This window comes from Triplophysa rosa, linkage group LG25 (assembly GCF_024868665.1).
Source record: "Triplophysa rosa linkage group LG25, Trosa_1v2, whole genome shotgun sequence".
In the NCBI taxonomy this organism is placed as follows: Eukaryota; Metazoa; Chordata; class Actinopteri; order Cypriniformes; family Nemacheilidae; genus Triplophysa; species Triplophysa rosa.
In genome coordinates, this window is record NC_079914.1 from 15680196 (window position 1) to 15702520 (window position 22325).

Consider the following 22325-nt stretch of genomic DNA (forward strand, 5'->3'; position numbering starts at 1 on the left):
GCAGGTCTTACCTCATACAGATAGTCAAAGAGCTCCAGTATGGTGAGGATACTCGCTCCAATAAACAATCCCATCTGTCCACCGATGTCACCTGAAACGAACCATACGAAGAACAAATGACTCGAAATGATTCAGTAGCGAATCAGTCTGGATTTGAACGGTTCAGTTCGCTCACCAAGAAGCCCGGCCAACTCGTACGCCGCCTTCTGCTCGATGGTCTCGTAGTTCAGAGCCTCGAAGAAGATGTCCAGAACCAATATGTTGTCTCTAAAGGACAGAAGAAAGATGAGTGAATGTTTGGAGTGAATCAAGCTCCTGAATCTGATTCACTTCGAGCGAATCTCTCAAGTTCTGCATCACGTAGTTAACGGATTAAAATCACAATCTAAGACGTTCATCAGTACAGGAATGATTATCTCTCTTCATTGTATGCAGATTGTCCTGGATGAATATATGATTAAAAGTGTGATGAAGCTGAAGATGACATCTGCGGTTATTTGACGTGTGTGTCTTGCAGTCTCAAACGCAGGAATAATGTTTCTCTAAACCACAAGTGATGAATGACTGATGTCAAGTGAATGAAAATGAGAAAACAGTATCTATCTCCTGTGAAACTCGCATCTGCTATAGAACCACGGTCAGAAACAAAAGACGGATGTGATTCATTTACCATATTTAAGAATGTTTTCGCGGAAAACAACAGAAAATCAATCAATGGGGTAAGAACAATAAACCAAAGAGAAAACAGGATTATTCTTCCTATGACAGATAGTTTATTATGCAAGAAAAAAAGACTCAATATTAACATTTTGCATGATTTACAAACATTTAGACATTTGTACAGGAACGCTAGAGAAAAATACTCAGAGATTTGTTTTGTTTTGCTGTGTAAATGTTCAATGATCTTGTAAACAGTCATCAGTTAAACACAAACACTGTTTGCTCTTTCTTGTTAAAGTGTGAAACTCAATGAGGCTGTTGTTGTTGTAGATGTTTTCTGACATACGCCGTGTGATGCGTTGAGTGTTTGTGGTGTTGTTTGTGGGCAGATGGAAGATCAGCTTCATTACTGTTGAGCTGTTAAACAACTGAAGTGAAACAACTGAAGTGAAACATTCAGCGTCACCAAAAACACAAACACAAACTTCACCTCGCTGTTGATGTTAAAGAACATCAAAACATCCAAATCATTCAACAATGAGTCCTAACCAAACGTCATGAAACAAGTTCTTAGCTAAGACCCAATGTTACATCAATATTAACATGTAACAATGGAAAAACATCACCTCTGAAGCAACTTTCTTTTTGGCTGACGTCATAATACCCCCAAATGTTAAAGTTGCTTTAACCATTGGCTAGATAAAATATGGACAAACCCAACTGTTGGTCTAATTTAACCTAGAAAATGTCCATATTTGACCCAACAATGGGTTGAAACCCCTCACCCTAGGCTCATTTAAACCCAACGGTTGGGACTGTCCAAATCTCCAACCCAATTTCCTTTAAGCCCCAGTCGATTCCCATGTTACTCATTAAATATCTTGTTTCTCTCACACAGTAGAGCAAAACTAAACTAAAACAAGTTGTGTTTCACACACTCTTTAAACGAGCCCAAAAGCCCTCTATGGAAAGGGGCTCTATGGAGTCCAATGAGAATTCAACGTGGGCGGAGAAACCAAAACCAAGTATCCAATCAACTGCCTTAATGCACTTGCTCATGACACTATATCCAACATTTACGTTTGTGACCCTGGACCACAAAACCAGTCAGAAGTAGCACGGGTATATTTGTAGCAATAGCCAAAGATACACTGTATGGGTCAAAATGATCCATTTTCCCTTTATGCCAAAAATCTTTAGGATATTAAGGAAAGATCATGTTCCATGAAGATATTTTGTTGGTAAATTTTCCACCGTAAATATATCAAAACTTTTTTTGTGTGTGTGGATGCGGCAAAATCGCAAACGAAAATAGTCGGTAGAGACAGATTTTCAAATAGTTGTATCTCGGCCAAATATTGATGTATAATTGACAAAAAATGACCCTTATGACTGGTCTTGTGGTCCAGGGTCACACGTAGCGACAAAAGTGAAAAGGCAAACATCGAGTCAGATACTCACGCGATGTACTGCTCGGTTTTGTTGTACTTCTTGGCCAGATATTTAGCGGAGGCTTTGCTGGGGATCTTGACGAAAGAAAGCTCTTTACTGTACCGCGTGGTGTTACAGGGCGTATCGCACACGCAGAAGGTGTTGTCTCTCTCCACCAGAAAATCTACAGACCACCAAAAACATCACGACAACATTTTAAAAACGAACAGCACAGTTCAGCCAATCAAAATGCATTTCAATTTAACATAACAATTCATTGGTGTGGATGCTAATATAGATTTCGCAACACGTCAACATGGCTTTGGGTGAATTAACTCTTTCATGTGAAAACCGTCTGTGCGAGGAAATGAAATGAACAGTGAGGTGGAGCAGATGATGATGAAATGTTCCGAGGGGTCATAAATCGAGCTGTCCCATCATGACCTGAGGTTCAGCCGTGTGGATGATGGGAGTTTTCTCTCACCTAGAGCCGGATCGGCGCACTCTTTATACTGCTCCGGTGTGCAGTACGGAGCGTCTCCTGAAGAGAGAGAGATACAGAAAAACATCTCAGTGACGTCACTTCATACCTTATAGAAACGCTACAAAATACAAATTTGGCTTTCTTTCTTAATTGACACTATTTTCATCACAATTACAATTTTATTCCCAATCCTCATGACCGTTCAGATGTTTAGCTTGAACTTTTAATATTGTTATGTTCATTTCCATTAACCGTCAGTCTCCTTCCTGTAATGCATTACAGCATTGTTACGCATTCATTTAATAGGACATTGTGTCTGGACAAGAGGATTTTTATTGCATTACACTAACGGGATTCAAGTGAACGAAACAACCTCGGACGTAAAAGAGTCCTCAAAAACCTCATTACGGTAATGAGAAATGAGCTTCATTATCATGAGAATAATGCCACAAGGCCACAACTCTCAATGCTACACTTTTCTTCACATGTTGCAGATTCAGAAGAGAACATCCAGTATGTAAAACAGAAGGTGCGAGCGAGCGAGCGAGAGAGAGAACACAATGTTCTGTGTATTGGTGAGAGAGAAAGGACAGTGTCTGTCCGGTAATTAAAGTGTGTGTCTGTCCATCACGCTGCTCTAATCTGCTCTCAACCTCCTTATAAAAACTGACAAGAGAGAGAGAGAGCAATACTTCGGCAATGTAAAGCCCTTTATTACTATGTCAATAAAGCCATGTTAAAAAGCCATGTTAAATCATCAACAACATTTCACACCACAGAAGAAAAAGCCTCAAGCATGAATACATCTCATGAGAGAAACACAAGAGCCCAGAAGCAGCTCACATTAAAGAACAGAACTGTGATGTGATGTGTGTGTGTGTGTGCGTGTGTGTGTGTGTGTGTGTGCGTGCGTGTGTGTGCGTGCGTGCGTGTGTGTGTGTGTGCGTACCAGGCATGTGCACCATGCGGCAGTTGCAGTTCTCCACCAGATAACGCGTCTCGCAGTCGATGCGGCAGGCCGTAATGCTGTACGTGCTGAAGAAATCTGAATCCATAGCTGATGATTTACAGTCGCCCCACGGCGGAGGAAGAAACGTCAACTGCAACACAAACACACACAGTGAATAAACAGTGATATATTTCACATTCTCTCATGCATCAATTCATGTGTGTGTGTGTGTGCGCGCGAGTGTGTGGATGAATTTGGAGAATGAAAGAAATCTCTCGTCTTTAGATGAGCTGAAGACACGTCACTATCAGCATCACACACACACATCAGATAACACACTATAACACATTATATAAATGTCAACTGTGACTTTCAATGCCACTGATCAACTTTAATAACCCTTTAAGAAATACAGTCGCTTCAGAATCACTTCACCCCAAAAAATGACTCTGTCATGATATCAGATCCATGTGTGAAATATAACACTCAAAATGAATGTTTAATAAATCTTTTCAACTTTTATATTCTGTATAAGAAAGTCACGAGGGTATCATGCGACACGAGAGGAAATGATGAGAGAGGTTTCTTTAGTATCCGATGAACTGCCTACATAGGCGACCTTAAAATACGGCTCATGTCGACAGCTCACTTGACTTTGTACGAAACCAACTGCGAGTATTTGCTTTCCTAGTTGAGTCTCACAAAAACACATTTAGATCATATTTTAGCTAAGTTTTGAACAAAAATATGAAATATAGTTTAAATAAAGGACTATTAAGATGTCTTGCATCTAATTTTTTCATAAGAGTCATTATTCTCATTATTGTAATGTAATGTTTCTTGTTTTGGCTCACATTTTGACCTTTAGAAATGCGCACAGTCTGTTATTTTAGTCCTTCATAAAAAAAAGTCTGCATGCCGAGACATACCCATATACTGTATTTTACTTCTACTTTAAGTTTCTGTTCAAAGATACACTGTAAAAAAAATCTAAAATTTAAGTATTCTCCGTAAAATTAAGTTTTCCCTGTTTTCTTGTAAATCTGCAGTTTTGCTGTAATTTGTACGGTTTTTTTACCGTATTTCAAAAATACATGAAAAATCTGTAAAAAAAACAGTATAAATTACGTAAAATTAACGTTTTTACATTATACGTGGAAAATTTGTAAAAAATAACAGAAAATATCATACAGTGTATGTACTTCATACTTTACAATGTTAACAATTTATTATTTACTCTACATGACAGTAGTGAGAATATTGCACATTAGACAAATTTTTTTTTTTTTACCGTATTTCAAAAAGTCTGTAAAAAAACAGTATAAATTACATAAAATTAAGGTTTCCTTGTTTTCTTGTAAATCTGCAGTTTTGCTGTAATTTTTACGGTTTTTTACCGTATTTCAAAAATACATGAAAAATCTGTAAAAAACAGTATAAATTACGTAAAACATTGCATGTGTAAAATCTGTAAAAAATAACAGAATTAGTTTTTCTTACAATGTGCATACAGTGTATGTAATTCATACTTTACAATTTTAAACAATTGATTATTTATTCTACATGACAGTAGTGAGAATATTGCACGTTAGACTCATGAGAATGTCACAATTGTCTTTTTGATTTTGGGTGAAATACGACCTGAAATTTAGGAATTTAGGAAATAATTTATGTTTTTTATAATATATAATTTATGTTGAGTACAGTATTTTAAAATAATAAGCATTTTGTCTACATCACATATACTTTGATCATTTTTTTATTGTTTTGCATGCAGTCTGTGGTTGGGTGGATGGGTGTATACCCTTTGTTCCTGGCAGGACACGAACGTCTGGAATCCCGGAGCCACACCGAATCCCAGCTGATCGATGAAGGGTGGCTCGTCCTGCGTGTGGAGCTGAACTTTAATCCCGGCCTCGAACGACGTCTCGTCTGCAGAGACAAAAACACACGGATGCTCATTACAGGTCGCTATGGTTTTAATGATATTCTGTTCTCCGAATACAGCTGGGGTCATCACACTCTTAAAAAGTAAAGATGCTTAAAAGGTTTTTCACAGCGATGCCATAGAAGAACCTTTTTTGTGTGAGTGCATGAGAGCTTTCCACCTAAAAGTTAAAACTTTCAGAGTCTGAAACTCTGTTGAATAAATGTGTAATATTTGACATCTGACAGAGAGAAGCGGCTGTATTATGATCCTGAAGCTCTCTCTCTCTCTTTCTGGACGACGGAGCAAACACGCTTGAGTGCATTAGCGCAGATTTCGGCCTGTATTTGACATCAGTCCGGCATCATTTGAACACTTCAAATCACAACACATTACTGTCCTGACACGCTGCCAGACGTCGACACTCTTCCACCGCCCGCTCGACTCCAAACAGAGCCCAACAAAACCCCAAAACCTGTCTGAGCTTCTCTCTTCTGCAGAACACCAAAGAAGATATTTTGAAGAATGTTGACAACACTGAACCCCATTGACTTGCATTGTATGAACACAAAACCACCAAGACATTTCTCAAATATCTTCTTTTGTGTTCCAATGAAGAACGATTCAGGTGAAAGTTTTATCTGCGGTTGAACAACGACGCGACACGATGAGCTCAGAAATAAATCTGCTGTACAAGTTTATGAGCAGATCATCATCCGGTTGTGAGAAAGATTGAGGTCACCGTTTGGCAGCTTCATTCATCATCATCTCGCCAACAGTCGGAGGATTTAATGCACTTCATGACAAACTGCGCTGTGACCCGATTTCAATTGTAAGAATGACAGGAATAAATTCTCGAGGTGTCTTCATGTGCTTCTGACAGGTGCACACATAGAAATGAAGACTTACCATTGGTTATATAAAAGAAACGTTTTATTTATAAAAAGAAACATAGTTTTTATATCGGTGCGTCTCTAATTTACTAATCACTATTCCAAGCACACGCCCCTGTGAAGCAGACAGCTCTTATCTGACGCTAGACACATCACCTGCACATCTCTTCAGGAAAACACAGAGGCTGTTGAAATGAGACGGGTGCGCCGGGGTCTCTCGTTCAATTACAGACCTGTGACATGTCACGTGATGCCGTCTGCAGCTGTAATGCGCTCGTCTATCTGTCTGCATCTCACAACTAATTGAACTTTACAGGAAAGGTCAGCGTGTGTTCTCCTCGCAGCATCTCGACCTTCACGAAAGCCGGCCGTGACTGCTGATGTTCTTTACGCCGCTCTTGCGTCTGTTTGTGTGTTTTTATGAATCCGGTGTGATCAATTGATCAGTGTTAAAATCTTGGATGGAATATTGTCATTTTTTGGCCCTGAAAAGGAAATGTAAAGGAATTTGGCAACTTTTGCATTGTAAACTTTTCTTTTTTTTTGCAGTGGTTTCATTACACAAACAAAATAACAGAATTGCTTGGATAAGATGCTTTTTGATTACAAAAATTGAACAACTAAAACAAAGAATAAAAAAATGGAATCCACTGAAGAAAGAAGAAATAAATAGAAAAAAGAATTGAAAAAAATCAACATTTGAATCAGAGAAAAAATCATTAAAAAAATGAATTGGGAAAAAAAATTATATAAAGTGAATAAAACATTCAGAAAGAATTATGGAAAAAATGGAATTCACAAAAACTAACGAAAGAATACATCTATAAAAACCACAAATATAAATTCCAGAAAGAAAAATGGAATCTGAGAAAAGACGAAAAAAAAAACATTATTTAAAAAAAATCAAATGGATATAGGGTCATGTCATTTCTGTTTATATCTCTGTAAAGCTTAAAGTGAAAAAAAGTGAAAAAATAAAACTGAAGAAAAGATTATACTAGAAAAAGGAGACAAATAGAATCCAGAAAAAAATGGACTGTGAGAGAAAATAAAATGAAAAATAAACAGAATTTGGGGGAAAAATGGATTTCATAGGGATATATAATAATTGGTTTATATTTCTGTAAAGATTAAAGTGAATAAAAGATTCAAACAGATTATATTTCACATCTATATTTTAATCATTACTGAAAAGTAAACTAATAAAGGTAAATAAACACAACATTTGAGCGTGTTATGCGTGTTGACATTCTGGATTAGCATTTAATCCGTCCTGGCGGCACGCTTCAAGACATTATAAATGTTAATATCTCACTCTCAGTGACTTCAGTTTAACCTGTTGAATATAATTGAGACTAAAAGCCAATTTAACAACCAGAGATCCACATTAAACTGAACTCATAAGCAGCTTACTGTACGTCCTCAGGGTTTGTGTAAATGTTCGCAGACGGACGGGGGGACGGGAATCATTTCATCACATTTCTCTCGAGAATGGTCTCGGCAGGAAAGTAAAACCACAGATGTAATGTGTGAAGATCTCAGCGCTCGGTTTAATGGCGCAGGAGGAAATGGAGCTCGCAGTATGCGTGAGGAGAACCACCGGCGCTTGTTTTTCGCAATTTAAACTCCAAATACATATTAGAAGTTTTTTCAACATCTCTTTAAACTAAATGGTTTGGTTTGAGAAGCATATACTGAGATCTCAGATGCACAGACTTCATTCAAGTCTGATGGCAGACAATGGAGAGTTTGGAGAGACTCACCGGTCTCGCCCCACACGGGCAGGTACTCGTCCTGTTGGATGTCCAGCATCAGTTCCAGGCCGTTCCCCATCCCGCCCTTCATAGTGATCAACAGATCCCGGCCGTCCAGACCGGAGTTAAATGTGTAGCACTTTCCATAGCGGGTGAAGATCTGCCGAAACAAGAACAGAGAGTTTGACTTCGATTCATCTCTTATAATATTAAATACAGCTTTGCATTCTCAGTCCAAAGTCATGATGTTCATCACAGCTGAAAAATCAAATCTGTTCATAGATTGCAAACAGAGTTATTTATGTTATTTCTTTTGGACACAGACCTCTGGCATGAAGATTATTCTGAACGAAATCTTGTTTTTCCGAGGGTTTGATGAATAAGAGCACGTGTGAGCGACTCATCTCATGTCTCTTAATTGAATCTGATCTAATGGAGGTGTAATCAGATCACAGACAGCAGGAGAGAGATGCGCACCGCCGCTCCGGAACACGATTACCATCACGGACAAATGAGAAACTTCAGACCGGAGGAAATGAAACGGGACAACTCTTCACTGAACTTGTAAGGCGATAAGAAAACGGCAGAATCAAAACTTACAGAAAGCAGACACGTCTCACAGATTTCTCCAGAAACTCATTTCTCTCGGGGATATCTGTGACGGTTTTTGGCTCGTGTGATGTAAAAACACACAGACGAGTGGAATACATTTACATGCAGAGCTTATATGAACACGATCCATATATCTGTACATGACTTCATGTCAACAAACACTTCTGTGCATGTTAAATATGTCAACAAATAGCGTGACCAGTAAGAGCAGCGTCAAAATATAACAAAAATATACATATAGTATAAATACAATATTACTTGTAAAAACTAAATTAAATAAGAAAATTCTTTCTTTTAAAAACTTAGAATAAGAAATAGAAATAAATAATTCCAATAATTATTTTTAAAACTTAAAAAATTATATTTTTGTATAAGAATTATATAACAGTATTAATAAAACCTGCTTATAAAACATAATTATATACAATAATTACTTCTAGAAACTTTAAAGAAGAATTAAAGAACTATCAATAAAACAACATTAAATTCATATACATTATTTGTATTATTTATAAACAAAATAATTATTATTCATATTAAGAATTTATATATAAATAGTATTATTTATAAAAGATTATTTATAGAACAAACTTGCTAATAAATGTGCTAATAACAATTACACAAAATATTTTTTGATATTTCATATACAATTATTTATAAAAACCAAAAAATGACTTTGTTTTAATTTAAACAATTACTTATAGAAACCTATATTACAGGATTACTTATAAAACATATTTATATGAAATAAAATAATAATTGTTATTTATATATTTTTTCTAAAATAATAATTTATAAAAAAAAGTTATTTACAGGATTACTTATAAAACAAACATAAATGAAATAATTACTTTAAGAAATGAAATAAATAAAAATACTGCATATAAAAACTTAAAAACCGAAGACAAAATGATAAACGAACAACATCATTTTAAATCAACATCCTTATTTCTTGCATCCATTAAATGTAGATTTATCTTACTGTTCAATGACTGTTTGGTTAAAAATGATTTATTGAATTGAAAACCTAATTTGAATGATTTCAATTAAACATCCATCCATTTTGAGCTAAATGTTGAATCCGGTCACAAGGCTGAACATATTGAGCTACAGTATATTCAGCCATACGGCAACCCGAAACCCTCCAGAGATCCGCTCCTGATGAGATAACAACATGTAAAACATCCAGCAAACAGAAGCAAGGTTGTTGCCAAGATGTGAGCGAGTTGCTGTGGTAACGGTGGTGAATGAGACAGCGTTCGGTTTCGGTTCGGTTGACCTTGTGTCGCAGGAGAGTCGACTGAAGCAGAAGAGCTGTAGAGACTTCATGAGTGTCTCACAATGACCGAGGACATTAAACCATTTTGCGCCATCACGGCGAAAGAACAAACCTTAAGAAAACATTTACAAAACCATTCACAAACTGTCTGGGACACGCCGCACGCGTCTGAATATATTCTGTTATTTTCAAGTAAAAAACAGATGATATCGCAAATATTTCTCCTGGACATTAATGAGAATAAATGGAGAGCAAACAGAAACTTCTGAGCATGAACATCTCTGGGTCTGAATGATATTTGTCTCAATTGTAAAATAGATTTCAATGCTTGATTCTTGTCTAAGGAAACAGCAGAAATGTATTCAAAGACATCTCAAGTCATGATGAGCTACAGAAACATCTCCAGCGGGACAAACTCAATCAATAATTCATTATTCATTTCTGCCTTTTTGTAATGGCACTTAATGACAAATGAAGCCACTTGAAAAGTTTGTGAGGGAGCCGCGTGTAAAAGCTCTTTACAGTCCCAGCGGGTCTCCATCGGTTTTCACATCTGATCACAGAGAAGCGTGTCAACTCATTCTCAACGCAAATCATGATCACATCCGCTTAAGAACTGAACGAATGCTCTTGTAGACGGAAAGATCAAAACACAGAGTTTAAAGTTTAAACAAGTGTTGAATTATTTACAATAGTATCATATATATCAAATTAACACGGTCTCGATAATTGTGGTATTTAATGCGGTTTGTTCAACCATTGTGTAGTGTTAAAAAACTGAAACAGGAAGTTCTTTTGGACCAGCTTTGGATCGGCGTTGTACATCATCCAAAGCAGTCGATACTTAACTTTTAGAATTTTTATAATAATTCAGTTCTTGCAAAATATTGCAATATACATAACTGATATATTTATTATATTTTAGATTTTTGTGGCAGAAAAGTGCCGTGTGCCAGAATGTAAGTCAAGAAAAAAGATTTTGGACGTTGCATGGTTTAATTCTATCGCTGTTTTTGTGACCTGAAACACAAATATTTATCATTCACCTCCACAAAAGCAATTCACGGTTTACATTTGCATCAGAGACAGAAATAAAGGTGACGCGTCACTGTTATCTTCCACTTTAATGTGTCGTGAGTTTGACTATCTCCGGTGTCCCCCGAGCGTGACTGATATACCCATCAGTACCCATCAAGATCAAGACGATGACAGACAGCCCTTCTGAAATGAATTATTCACCGAGATCTGAACGCCGACCGGCTGAGGGCCGTCCGGGTACAAACACAAACTCCGCGCGGACGAAGCTGTTTGTTAAAACTGTCACAGGGGTTCGATCGAGAAGCGTCCGTGACGGATGAGCTTCATAACTCACTCTTCGGTTTGGAGAACAAACAGAAACTTACGTCTCTCCTGAGTCTCTGTCACTAGAGTTTGAGAAGAGATGTCAACAATGAGCTCAGATTTGTCAGGTCTGCAATCAAAAGTCAATATTATTGAAGATCTCAATACAAACTCAAAAATTTCTCATCAAATTTACTCAAATCCAGATGATCTACATTCATTTACACCTCCCCGCTCTACATGTGTTTACAAAATTAGGCCGTGTTCACACTTAACTTCTTTTTAGACGCTGCTAGCGTCTGTTTTACATTATAATCCTATGGAGTAAACTGTGTTTTCAAAAAAAGTCCCGAGTGCTGTTTTAAACGCCAGCACCAGCGTCTTTTTTCTGCAGCTCAGAGGGTCTTCTGAGGTTGAAAAAAATTACATTTTTCTGAAAAAAAACCCCGCCATAAATCAAGCACCTTTTCACAGCTAACCAATGACAGAGACCTGTCGTTTCCATAACAAAATGCAAGGAACGTGATTGGTCGAGAAGGCTCGAAAAATAAAATGCCGGTCGAAACGCCCGTCGAGCAAGGTTTTTATAAATGTAAATTTAATTTTCACTTTCAATAACTTTTGATTGCATTTCTAGCAAGAAATAAGTATTGTAGTTTTTAAATATGTAATTGGTTATTGCAAAGGCGCTCTTTGTTTATAATTCAAATAGAATGCTATCTTTGAACATTGCCGGCCGCTCTTTGTAACCAAAATGCCATAGTCAACATTTTCTTTTCAAAAAAGAAGTCAAATGTGAACACAGCCTAACACTCTCATTTGATTATGTTTTTATTTTAAAATATGCACATCATCTGTATAATGTCAGCGAATGAAGTCGTTGTTGTTGTTTCTTACTGAAGCGATTTTGTGTTTTTTGTTTGGGAGTTTGGCGGTCCCGGTGTGACAGTGATCAATACCGGCACAAAGACAGGCCACAGGATGTGCCTCAAAAATCAATAACTCTTCCTCCATTGGCTGCCGGTCGGCCACATCGACAGCAGACTCTGTGATGAGGTAATACAGTCAATTTAAGAGCACCATTGAGCTAAAGAGGATCAAGATTTCTCTGTCAGGGGTCTCTGGTGGACAGATTCTTGTCAATCTCTCTCTCTGGTGGGTCTCAGCATCAGGACCAGTAAGATCCTCATCGATTATCAATATGATCCAGTTCTGCAGTGAGATCTGGGAACGCTCACATGATCGAATCAAACATAAGAGAGGTACTAAACACCAACTGAAATAAACTAAGTTAAAGAACAGGATTACACAATAATTTATATATTTAAATCTTAACTAAATACAAAATGTAATTAGTACATTAAAAAACTCAAACACACACACACACACACAGTTGTACACATACAAAACACTATTCAATTACACACTTATAATACACAAATACACACACACATTTATAGAAGTACACACTTATACACAAATGCACACACACACACACATTTAAACAAGTACACACTTATCAGGAGACAAGTATAGAGAATCACGTTTTTTCACATACGTTTCTGTTTCCCAGCACCCAGTTTTGTGTTGTTTTCAAGAAAATACATCCTTAAAATAAATAAAATATTTAAATACTTTGGTCACACTTTATTTTAAGGTACAATTCTTGCTATTAACAAACCATTAACTATGACTTTTGCCTCAATAACTTCAAATTTGTCGCTTATTAATTGTTAGTAAAGTAATTGTTAGGTTTAGGTATTGTGTAGGATTAGGGATGTAGAATATGGTCATGCAGAATATGTGCTTTATAAGTAATAATTAACAGCCAATATACTAATAATAGTCATTCTAATAATCTACTAGTTAATAGTGAGAGTTGGTCCCTATACTAAAGTGTTACCAATATTTTTATGCAAGTTAAATATAAAAACAGCAGTGAAAATTCTATAATTATTTTGTAATTTGTTGATTTAAGATAAATATCAAGTCAAAGGAACTACATGGGAGAGGAGATATATGTATATATAATAATTTTCACAATGATGCAACACAGTGATCTCTTGCTTCAAATCCTCACTGGGGGCTAAGGCCCCCCCCAGAATAAAATCCTAGAAACGCCCCTGCTTCAACCACATGTGATGCTGCAACACAACCCTTCTCCCATAACATCTCACCAACTCCATCAACAATCACAACGAGCCACTTGTGAAATGATTCACATTCCCACGACTCAAGATGCAGATATCTCTGAGTGCAGTTAACTCCACACGCGTCCCATCCCGACCACAGCGCTCGCTGAAGCACAGCTCATGAAAATGAATCTCCTGCTAGAGACTGAAGAAAAGCAGAGAGTTGGAGAGCCGGGAGGCTGATAATTACAGACTTCTTCAAGCTCCACTGACGCCTCAGTGCTGAGAGAAAAAACACACGCGCGTGCTGTTTCCATCACATACAAACAGAACAGAGAAAGAAAACCACATTTCACCATATGAGCTACAAACACCTCAGTGCTACCGGCAATGAAATCACAGAATAAAAACTGATATATTCATAGGCACTGCCCTCTTAAAATGACAGATCATAATTTTAACACCGAAAGCGATGCACCGCGTGCATTAAGCACCGAGCCAAATGACTCTACACGAGGCCCGGACGCAAGGAGACTGCAGATGGGCTCGCCGAGGGCCTCGGGACACAATATATCATGATTGATATCCCTGGAGTCACATCACTGAGCGCGCTCAACAAGACACAGTATTTGTTTACTGCATGACAAATGTAATTACACAAATAAAATGACCTTACAAACAACCAAAAGAACGCTGTTCTCAACATTTTTGACTCCGAGGACCCCCAATTGTACTCGACAATATTCCAAGGCCCCGTTGCACACATATAAAAAAATCCATATAAAAATAGACAAATAGTAAGAAATATCTTGGTTTTTAGTTGTTTTAAAATGAGTTTCAATGCTCATTTGGTCTAATTTTAAATTATTAGTCATCTTGAGGCCCCCCATGGAAGTCAGCTGGGCCCCCCTTGTGGCCATATCTATGATAATGGCGTTCAGTTTCTAGGACAGACCAAGTGATTCGCGTTATAAAACGCCAGTTTAACGTCACAAGGGGCAGGGATTACTTTTGTGCTGAATGCTTTAGCGTTTTTGACTTTTATTAATTTGACTTTCATTAATTCAACCAAATATCTTCTTGAAAAAGCAATGCCACCCACATCTTGGAAGTATTGGGGGACTGGGGGGACTGGGGGTGCGTAAATTAACAGCAATTTCATTTTTGGGTATACTAACGAATTAAGGAATATAAGATACAATTAAAAAGACAATATCCCCTTTTAATTAAATATTAAACAGGCACAAATACTGAATGCAATATTTGCTTCCATGTTTTAACAGCAACAAAAACAGTATAAAAGGAACAAAATGCAATAAATAACAGAAATAGAAAATAACAGAAGAAATGAGAATATGGTAAAAACTGGCCCGCATCCTATTTATACTTTTGGAATCTGGCCGTCAAAGAAAAGTAGTTGAAGACCCCTGTAATAGAACATACGCTCTTAAAAAAAGTGCTTTAAAAGGTTCTTCGATGCCATAGAGAACCCTTAAAGAACCCTTAACATTTTCACAAAAGGTTCTTTGGGGAGAAAAGGGTTCTTCAGATGATAAAAAAGTAAGAAAGAGATGGTTCTTTAAAGAACCTTTGGCTGAACGGTTCTTTGTGGAACCAAAAATGGTTCTTCTATGGCATCGCTGACAAGAACCTTTTAAGCACCTTTATTTTTAAGAGTGTATACTTTCATTTTTAATTTATAGTATTTTAGTGTTCATGTCTAGGAGAAAAAACTGAGACGTCATTGATTTTTCTTTCGTAGGGAATGCATAAAAGTAAAATTTCATATTCATAATTCAAATAAATACTTCATCAAGACTCAAACCCATGACCTTTGTGTTGCTAACACAATAGGCCTACACACTATCTTCTATTAATACATGGAATTCTTACCCAAATGAATCATGGTTTTGCATTTGTTTTACTACAAATGAGACTAAAATCATGTTTACTACACTTTTACTATAGTAGAACCAGGTTAATTAGCAGAAAGAACTCGAACCCTGACCGACGCGTCGCTGTCCACACACTTACGGTGCTGAAGTTGCGCGGTCCGCACATCTGGCCTTGAAAGCGGCAGTAAAGCAGCATCTCCTCCAGCTGATGCCCCAGACGGTCCAGTAACTGCCTCGTAGATGGCTGAGACTCACGCGGAGGGGGCAGAAAGTGGTTAAAGTCCAGTACGCGCGATAACGGCGACCAGAGCGACGCGTTCCCGCTCCCCGCGAGCGCCTCCCGGACACCGGCGACCACCTGCCGGTTCTTCCCGAGGATCCCGAGCCACGTGCCCGCGCTGAAGATGTCCGGCTTCTGCATGCGTCGCGGCAGCACGAGGTTCTGGTTGCAGATGGTGACGGCGGGGAACGCGAGGCGCTTGGCGTAAACCATATGCGCTTTCGTGTACACCGGCGACGAGAGCAGGTACCGGACCCGGTTCGAGGACCATGTGAAGAGAAGCGCCAACGACGTTAGAAACGCCAGCAGCCACGCGACCCGGCGCGGGTAAGAGCCGACGAGGAAGACGTGCCTGAGTCCGTGAAACGTCGTGTGTTTCAAAAAGAGCTTTCCCGCTTCTTTTAACGAACCCTCCGTCGGAGGGGTCGCTTTCGGCGCGCACATTTTGGAGAGCGTCGGACACCGCTCTCGAGGACGCCCGTTAACGCGCGCGGGGGTGAATACGCATCGCGCGAGTGTCCTCCTGTGGGCGTTTTACGCGCGGGTTCATCGAAACTGACTGAAATGTGAAGCTGTGGTGAATAACGATGGTGAAATTTAGCTTGTCGCGTGTTTGTCCTCTCAGGCAATGTCCCAAAACGCAAGGATTTGCGGGACGCGTCATTTCACTCCGTTTTGCTGTCCCGTATCATTCTGGTCAATCTGTTGCGCGCTTCAGAAAGTTCCGTCTGCTCACGTGCTGTGGAAGAGATTGACCGGCGAGTGCGCGCAACCTTCTGGTACCCGCGCGCGCTCTGCTCCTCTGTGCGCGAGCTCATCCCCCTGCTGTCTTTCACTAATCTATCAATGTAAAGCTCAAAAATAAGTACTTTTTTATCACTACGTCATACTGAAACTCACTTGTGTGTCTTTTGTTTGTTTGTTTTAGTGACTTTACTACGGTTTCAAAATGTGACAATTTATGATTAAGAAGCATGTATTAACGTCAACATTACACTTTATGAAACCTCTAATTCGGCATTATTCGTTAGTAGTCGGTCATTTTAAATAGATACGTTTACAATCTGACAACACAAGTGAAAACGGAGTTTGTTTATGAGCTCTCAGTGTGAATATAATGAAGCGCGCGCGTCTGTTGTGCTTGTAGACGAGTGTCATCAGCGCACGTGACGTCAGCACACGTTCACACACAGTTATTCTGACCTTTACACTGAAAGGAAGTACAAACCCCTCACAGTGATTTTAAGTGCTTCATTTAGTCCGGTAATTACACATCCTCTCTCTCTCTCTCTCTCTCTCTCTCTGCCTCGGTCTGTAAGTGGACATTATTAGTCAGGTAAAGTCGTCCTTGATGCCCGCCCGTCACACCCCATTTACCTTTAATAATGTGTTTTTTTAAGTCTGGCGAGGATAAAACATCACAACAGTTCCATTTATTCTGTAAATAAGAGGACAGTACTGCCAAGAAGAAGTTTCTCACGTATTTTCCATCTCAAACCCTGTCGCTCTGCGTCGTTCCCTTGTTTAATGATCACAATAATGGAGGAGATATGAGTGTCAGAAATAAATCACACCGGAGATGTTGAGGATGAACATATGACATCTCGATCAATGCTAAATCCAATACGTGCCAAGTGTCTAAACAATAAAGAGAAAGTGCTTTGAGGTCAAACTTATCACCAACAATATTTTAACCAAACTGTACAAATCATATTTGACAAGAAAGAAGATTTGTGATAAATGAGAAATTGGCTAAAAGAACGTTTTAACATTCATCATTAACCCCGAGCACACAAAAGCAAAGCTAAATCTTACCAATGTGTTTTTTGTCACAGTTTAAGCTCACGAGAAGTGACTGTATACGCACGAGTCTGTCGTTCTCTTGGTTTCACGCCCACATGCTGAACAGTGACTGAAGCTCATCCAGCGACATCATGAAAGAGCGCGGTCTGGAGACGTCTGTGAGATCATCTCACGCTGAGCGACATCAGCTGATAATTACCATCCACCAAAAAACACAGCCGAACATCAATTCATCACGAGAAACACGGCTGAATTAAACATGACACGTCATCTGTTCATGTCGTCTTTAACCAAGAATACAGAAACTGCTGGAAAGTTTCATGAAATGAGATGAACGTCCTGCAATCTTACAAATGGATGTGTGTGTGTGTGTGTATATTCATACTAAAATAACAGAAAACTATTTGAGCATTAAAAAAACAGAAGCGAGACCTTTTGTTCTCCCTCATAAAGAGCTCCTTTCATGACTTTCTATCTGAAATTATTCTTTTCAAAGGTTTCGGTATACGCTTCTTTTTATCGAGCCGATTTATTATACACGTTCCGGCTCTATTCATGCGTGTTTCCTCATCATCTTCAACTCAGTGTGACGTCTTTTTTATTCAATGACTGGGATAATATAAAGTGTTTTATCACAAACATGAAACTGATACGGTTATATTTAATATCGATCAAAGGCTCTATACTGTACGTGTCGAGTAATTCTTTCTCTGGTCAGCGAGGTAGACAAAGTTTAACCACATACAGAATCGTGAATCACTTGATGAAGAAAATCTGTAGCCTAAAATATCCTGACGGGTTCTGGAGTGATTTCGTTCACGGCGGACAAAGAAACAACAACAATGTGCCTTTCACTCACTCAGACGGCAAGGACAAACATCCGAGCTTATTGATTTACTAGTGCACCTCAAGCTTTTTCTTTAAAGTCACCATGAAAGTCAACTATGAAAAAGACGCGTTTTGTCTTTGATGCAGTGACTATTATAAATTATTATAAGTTTTAATTAATTTGCACTTGTTATCTTTAATCAGAAACATCCGGCAACAGGAGCGCCAGAAATATACCGTAAAAATAAAAAAAACTTTTTTTTTTGCAAATTTGCAGTGTTTTTCGGTAAACTGAAGCTTTTACCGTATTTCAAAAATATGTCGAAAAACTGTAAAATTCATTTTAAAAAGTTTTTTACAGTGAGTTTCTCCTAAAAACAAAACACAAACGAGTCAATTGTTGCCACGCAATTAAAGTACAGAATTAGAAATGAACATAAAAAATACACTTGAGATCATTTTGTTTCGAAAAAAACGTGTCGAGAAATGTTCATTATATGTCATACATGTGGTATTTCTAGGGTCTTCACTACAAGTCTCTTTTTGCTTTCTATTTCATATCACTGCTCTCCACGAAACCAACCGAGACATTAAGTAATCTACAGATTTTCATTCAGTCGAACCACGCCGTTCTTGTAATGCAGTGCAGTGGCATTGACTGCATTATGCATACTAAACCTACAGATCAGCACCGCAACTAGTACTTTGTAGTCATTTGGACGGCTGCCTAAATCATCCTGCGCACCGCTGCCAAATGTCTTGTGTAACCTGCAGCTGTGCCCCGAGGAGAGAGAGAGAGAGAGAGAGAGGAGGTGTACTGTAGATTTACTGGCAGACGGATATCACACAAGTGTTCAGTGTGTAATATGTATTGTGTATTAAATTAAACAGTTGATGTTGTGACATTTTGGCCAGAGATGGTGTGTGTGTGTGTGTGTGTTTGGCTTCTGTATGGTCATTAATGTGATTCTTACAGGCCCACTCAAAATAAACCACCTCCAGGTTTCCACACACTATAAAGAACATTGTTGGGTAAAATATGGACAAATCAAACCATTGGGTGACATAAACTTCGAAAATGCATTAATCTGACCCATCTATAAAATAAAACAAACCAAGATTTTTAAAGGTACAATGTGTAATTTTTTTGTGGATCTATTAACAGAAATGCAATATACATAACTATGTGTTCAGAGGTGTATAAAGACATTACATATTGAAGCGTTATGTTTATATCACCTTAGAATGAGCTATTTCTATCTATATACAACGCAGAATTCTCAACGTTGTTTCTACGGTAGCCCTAAACGGACAAACTGCTCTACAGAATGCATTTCGTAAATACGTTATCTCCTTCGGCAAAGAAGCGAAAACGTGACGACATCTTAGTTCTGTGTCAGCCACCGTAGTACTTCGAAAAGGAGTTGGTTGCAATTCGCAACCTCACCACTAGATGCCGCTAAAATGCATACACTGGACCTTTAAGAGCGTATGATATTCTGGTCTCTAGATGTGACTGAAGTCTAGAGGTCTTCTACACTTTTACTATAGTAAAATCGGGGCTAAGTTTTGTAAGGATTTATATTAGAAAACTCAGGAAACATTCAGAAACATTCGAAAGCGAGTTTTTTTTATTTATTTGAACGAATTCCCATCAGTCTTAATAAAAGCAGGTGGAGATCAAAGTCTCACCCTGAGACACAATATTCTCATCCGCTGCGAGTCGTCTAACGTTTAAACAGAATTGAGTTGTACGCTTCTTCTCTTCAGGTGCCCCATGAGGAGTTATTATTATTTAAGATTCCTTTCATCTCAGAAATAAAAACTAGCCTTTGATTCCGGCTCAAAGAAACAAACGCAGTCATTGAAGTTGAATTATTTTCAAAGACTAAAATGTTATTTGTGATGTATTCCTGATTTTAAAAACCTGACGACAAAAGTTCAACTTTGATGTAGAAATGAAAACGGCGATCGTCAAAAAGAAATGAGCAAATTTCAGGAAATTCCATCATAGCACCTGAACTGGAAGACATGCAACATGTGAAACATTAAACACTGTCATTAAAAGATTTTCAAGCGTACACTTATAAAATATCAAGTTATCAAGTATAAATATATATCAACATAACAACATATATATATCAAATATATATAAATATATATCAACATAACAACGTAACCGTGTGCATGCGGTTTGAATTATTCGCCAATATTTAAGTTGAAATAAATCCATTTTCATCGAGTTGATCCTGTAAGCTCTCTAGTGAAGACTTTATTTTGAACCGAATGCATTTTGTCTCGAGTCACTAACTACAGACACTAAAAATCTACTAATTAAGAAAAAAATTCACACAACACAAAGTCCATGAACCTGAAACTGAAATGCTTTACTTTTCCTCTCAGCGGTGCGAATTGTCGGCTGTTAATGCTCGACTGGACAGACCTCATTCTCTCTCCCTCTGTGAGTGTGTGTGTGCGTGCGTGCGTGCGTGTGTGTGTGTGTGTGAGACTGATAACAGAGGTTGACAGACACACACAGAGCAAGAGTAATGAGACAGGACATGTCAACATCACCCTGCAGGAGAAACCAGAAAATGAGAAGACTTGACCTTATATATGTGTGTGTGTATACGTGTGTGGTACTCCAAACTCCATCCAACAGCCTTGAACATTATTTTAACCTCAAAATTAATCAACAAATACCAAATATTCTTAAAAATAAAGTCTTTGTTCTGATGAACACAGAGAAAGATATTTGGAAGAATGCTTATAACCAAACATATCTTGCCCCCCATTGCTGTCCTTCAAAATGTGTTCAACAGAACAAAAAAGTGAACAGAAAGGTTCTTCAGATGTTAAAGGTTCTTCTATGGCATCGAAGAACCCTTTTAAAGCGCCGTTTTTTTAAGAGTGTACTTCAAACTTTCCAGAACTCTTGAGCACCTCAAACTATTGACTCACAATTTCGAACAAATTGTGATCACGTAACCAAAACCAAACACGTATAACATCATGTGTAGATGAAGACGCTCAGTCTCTGAGAACCCGTCCGAGGTCTGAGCTTCACTCTTGAATGCGTTTCTGTTCTCGCTGTAGATGTGACTGAAGCAGTTAGGATCCGGTCAACTGTGTCAGACGGTCGAGCGTGAAGCGGTTTAAAGTTGAAACTAGAATGTTTATTCAGGTTTGGTGTCACAAACACACTCAGCGCTCACTGTGACATGATCTACAGGCTTTTAGGAGCTCAAAGACATCTGGAGGAGATTCATTCAAGACTCAAGGACACGCTAACAGATGCATGTCGGTTAATTGTCTTTGGAATAATGCCACGCATTCATCACTGAAACAAGTCTGACGGCTATGGAAACACACAGTAAATGAACGCTCAGACTCGTGGGAGGGTCAAACGCTCATTCTCTACAGTGAGTTTCATGTGCAGGTCTGTGGCATCTTTCATCATGTTGCCGTTGGCGATGGACATCATCCGCACACCTCAAGCTTTACAGTAACGAACAATGCAGGAGGCATTTATAAAACAACTCGCGTCTCTTCTGTATGACACCGTATGTGTGGGTGTTTTACTCTGACTGAGCTACTTCATAAAAAATATTCTGTATCAGAGCCTGATGATACACAAAACTCACACTTGACTTGATTCTTAAGAAGATATTTTGAAGAATGCCGATAATCAAACAACATTCATTGCATGAAGACATTTCTCACAATATTGTCTTTTGTGTTTCACTGAAGTCATATACAGGTTTACAACCACATGAGAGAAAATAAATGATGAGCGAATTTACATTTGGGTGAACTATCAGGCCAATATAACAAAAGAAATGTTTTGAGTATAGAGTAAATCATGGCGTAATGTTTATATTATAATGTTTAACATCAGTATTTCACTGAATCAGTCGTCAAACCCGTTCTGCCTGTGTGAATCTCTCTGTGTTGTGGCGCCCCCTAGTGTTCACACTACAGAAGCAACAGACTGAATTTAACACAATCACGGGAATCACGTTTGTTAAATAAATGAACATTACAGCATTTATTTATC

General features: G+C 38.2%; 1 protein-coding gene across 5 annotated transcripts in view; it reads right to left on the reverse strand.

Moving 5' to 3' along the window:
* Positions 1–22325, reverse strand: part of asic1b (acid-sensing (proton-gated) ion channel 1b) — a 126212-nt gene that overhangs the window by 6162 nt on the left and 97725 nt on the right. For 4 of the 5 annotated variants that reach the window (XM_057325194.1, XM_057325193.1, XM_057325191.1 and 1 more), the window contains 7 exons: positions 8108–8258; positions 5329–5456; positions 3525–3675; positions 2576–2632; positions 2122–2275; positions 176–267; positions 12–91 (listed from right to left, as the gene is read on the reverse strand). In XM_057325194.1, the coding sequence (XP_057181177.1) occupies positions 12–91; positions 176–267; positions 2122–2275; positions 2576–2632; positions 3525–3675; positions 5329–5456; positions 8108–8258 (813 nt within the window). Of the gene's footprint in view, positions 1–11; positions 92–175; positions 268–2121; positions 2276–2575; positions 2633–3524; positions 3676–5328; positions 5457–8107; positions 8259–15496; positions 16483–22325 lie in introns of those variants that run through there. The other variant, XM_057325192.1, reaches the window with a different exon arrangement.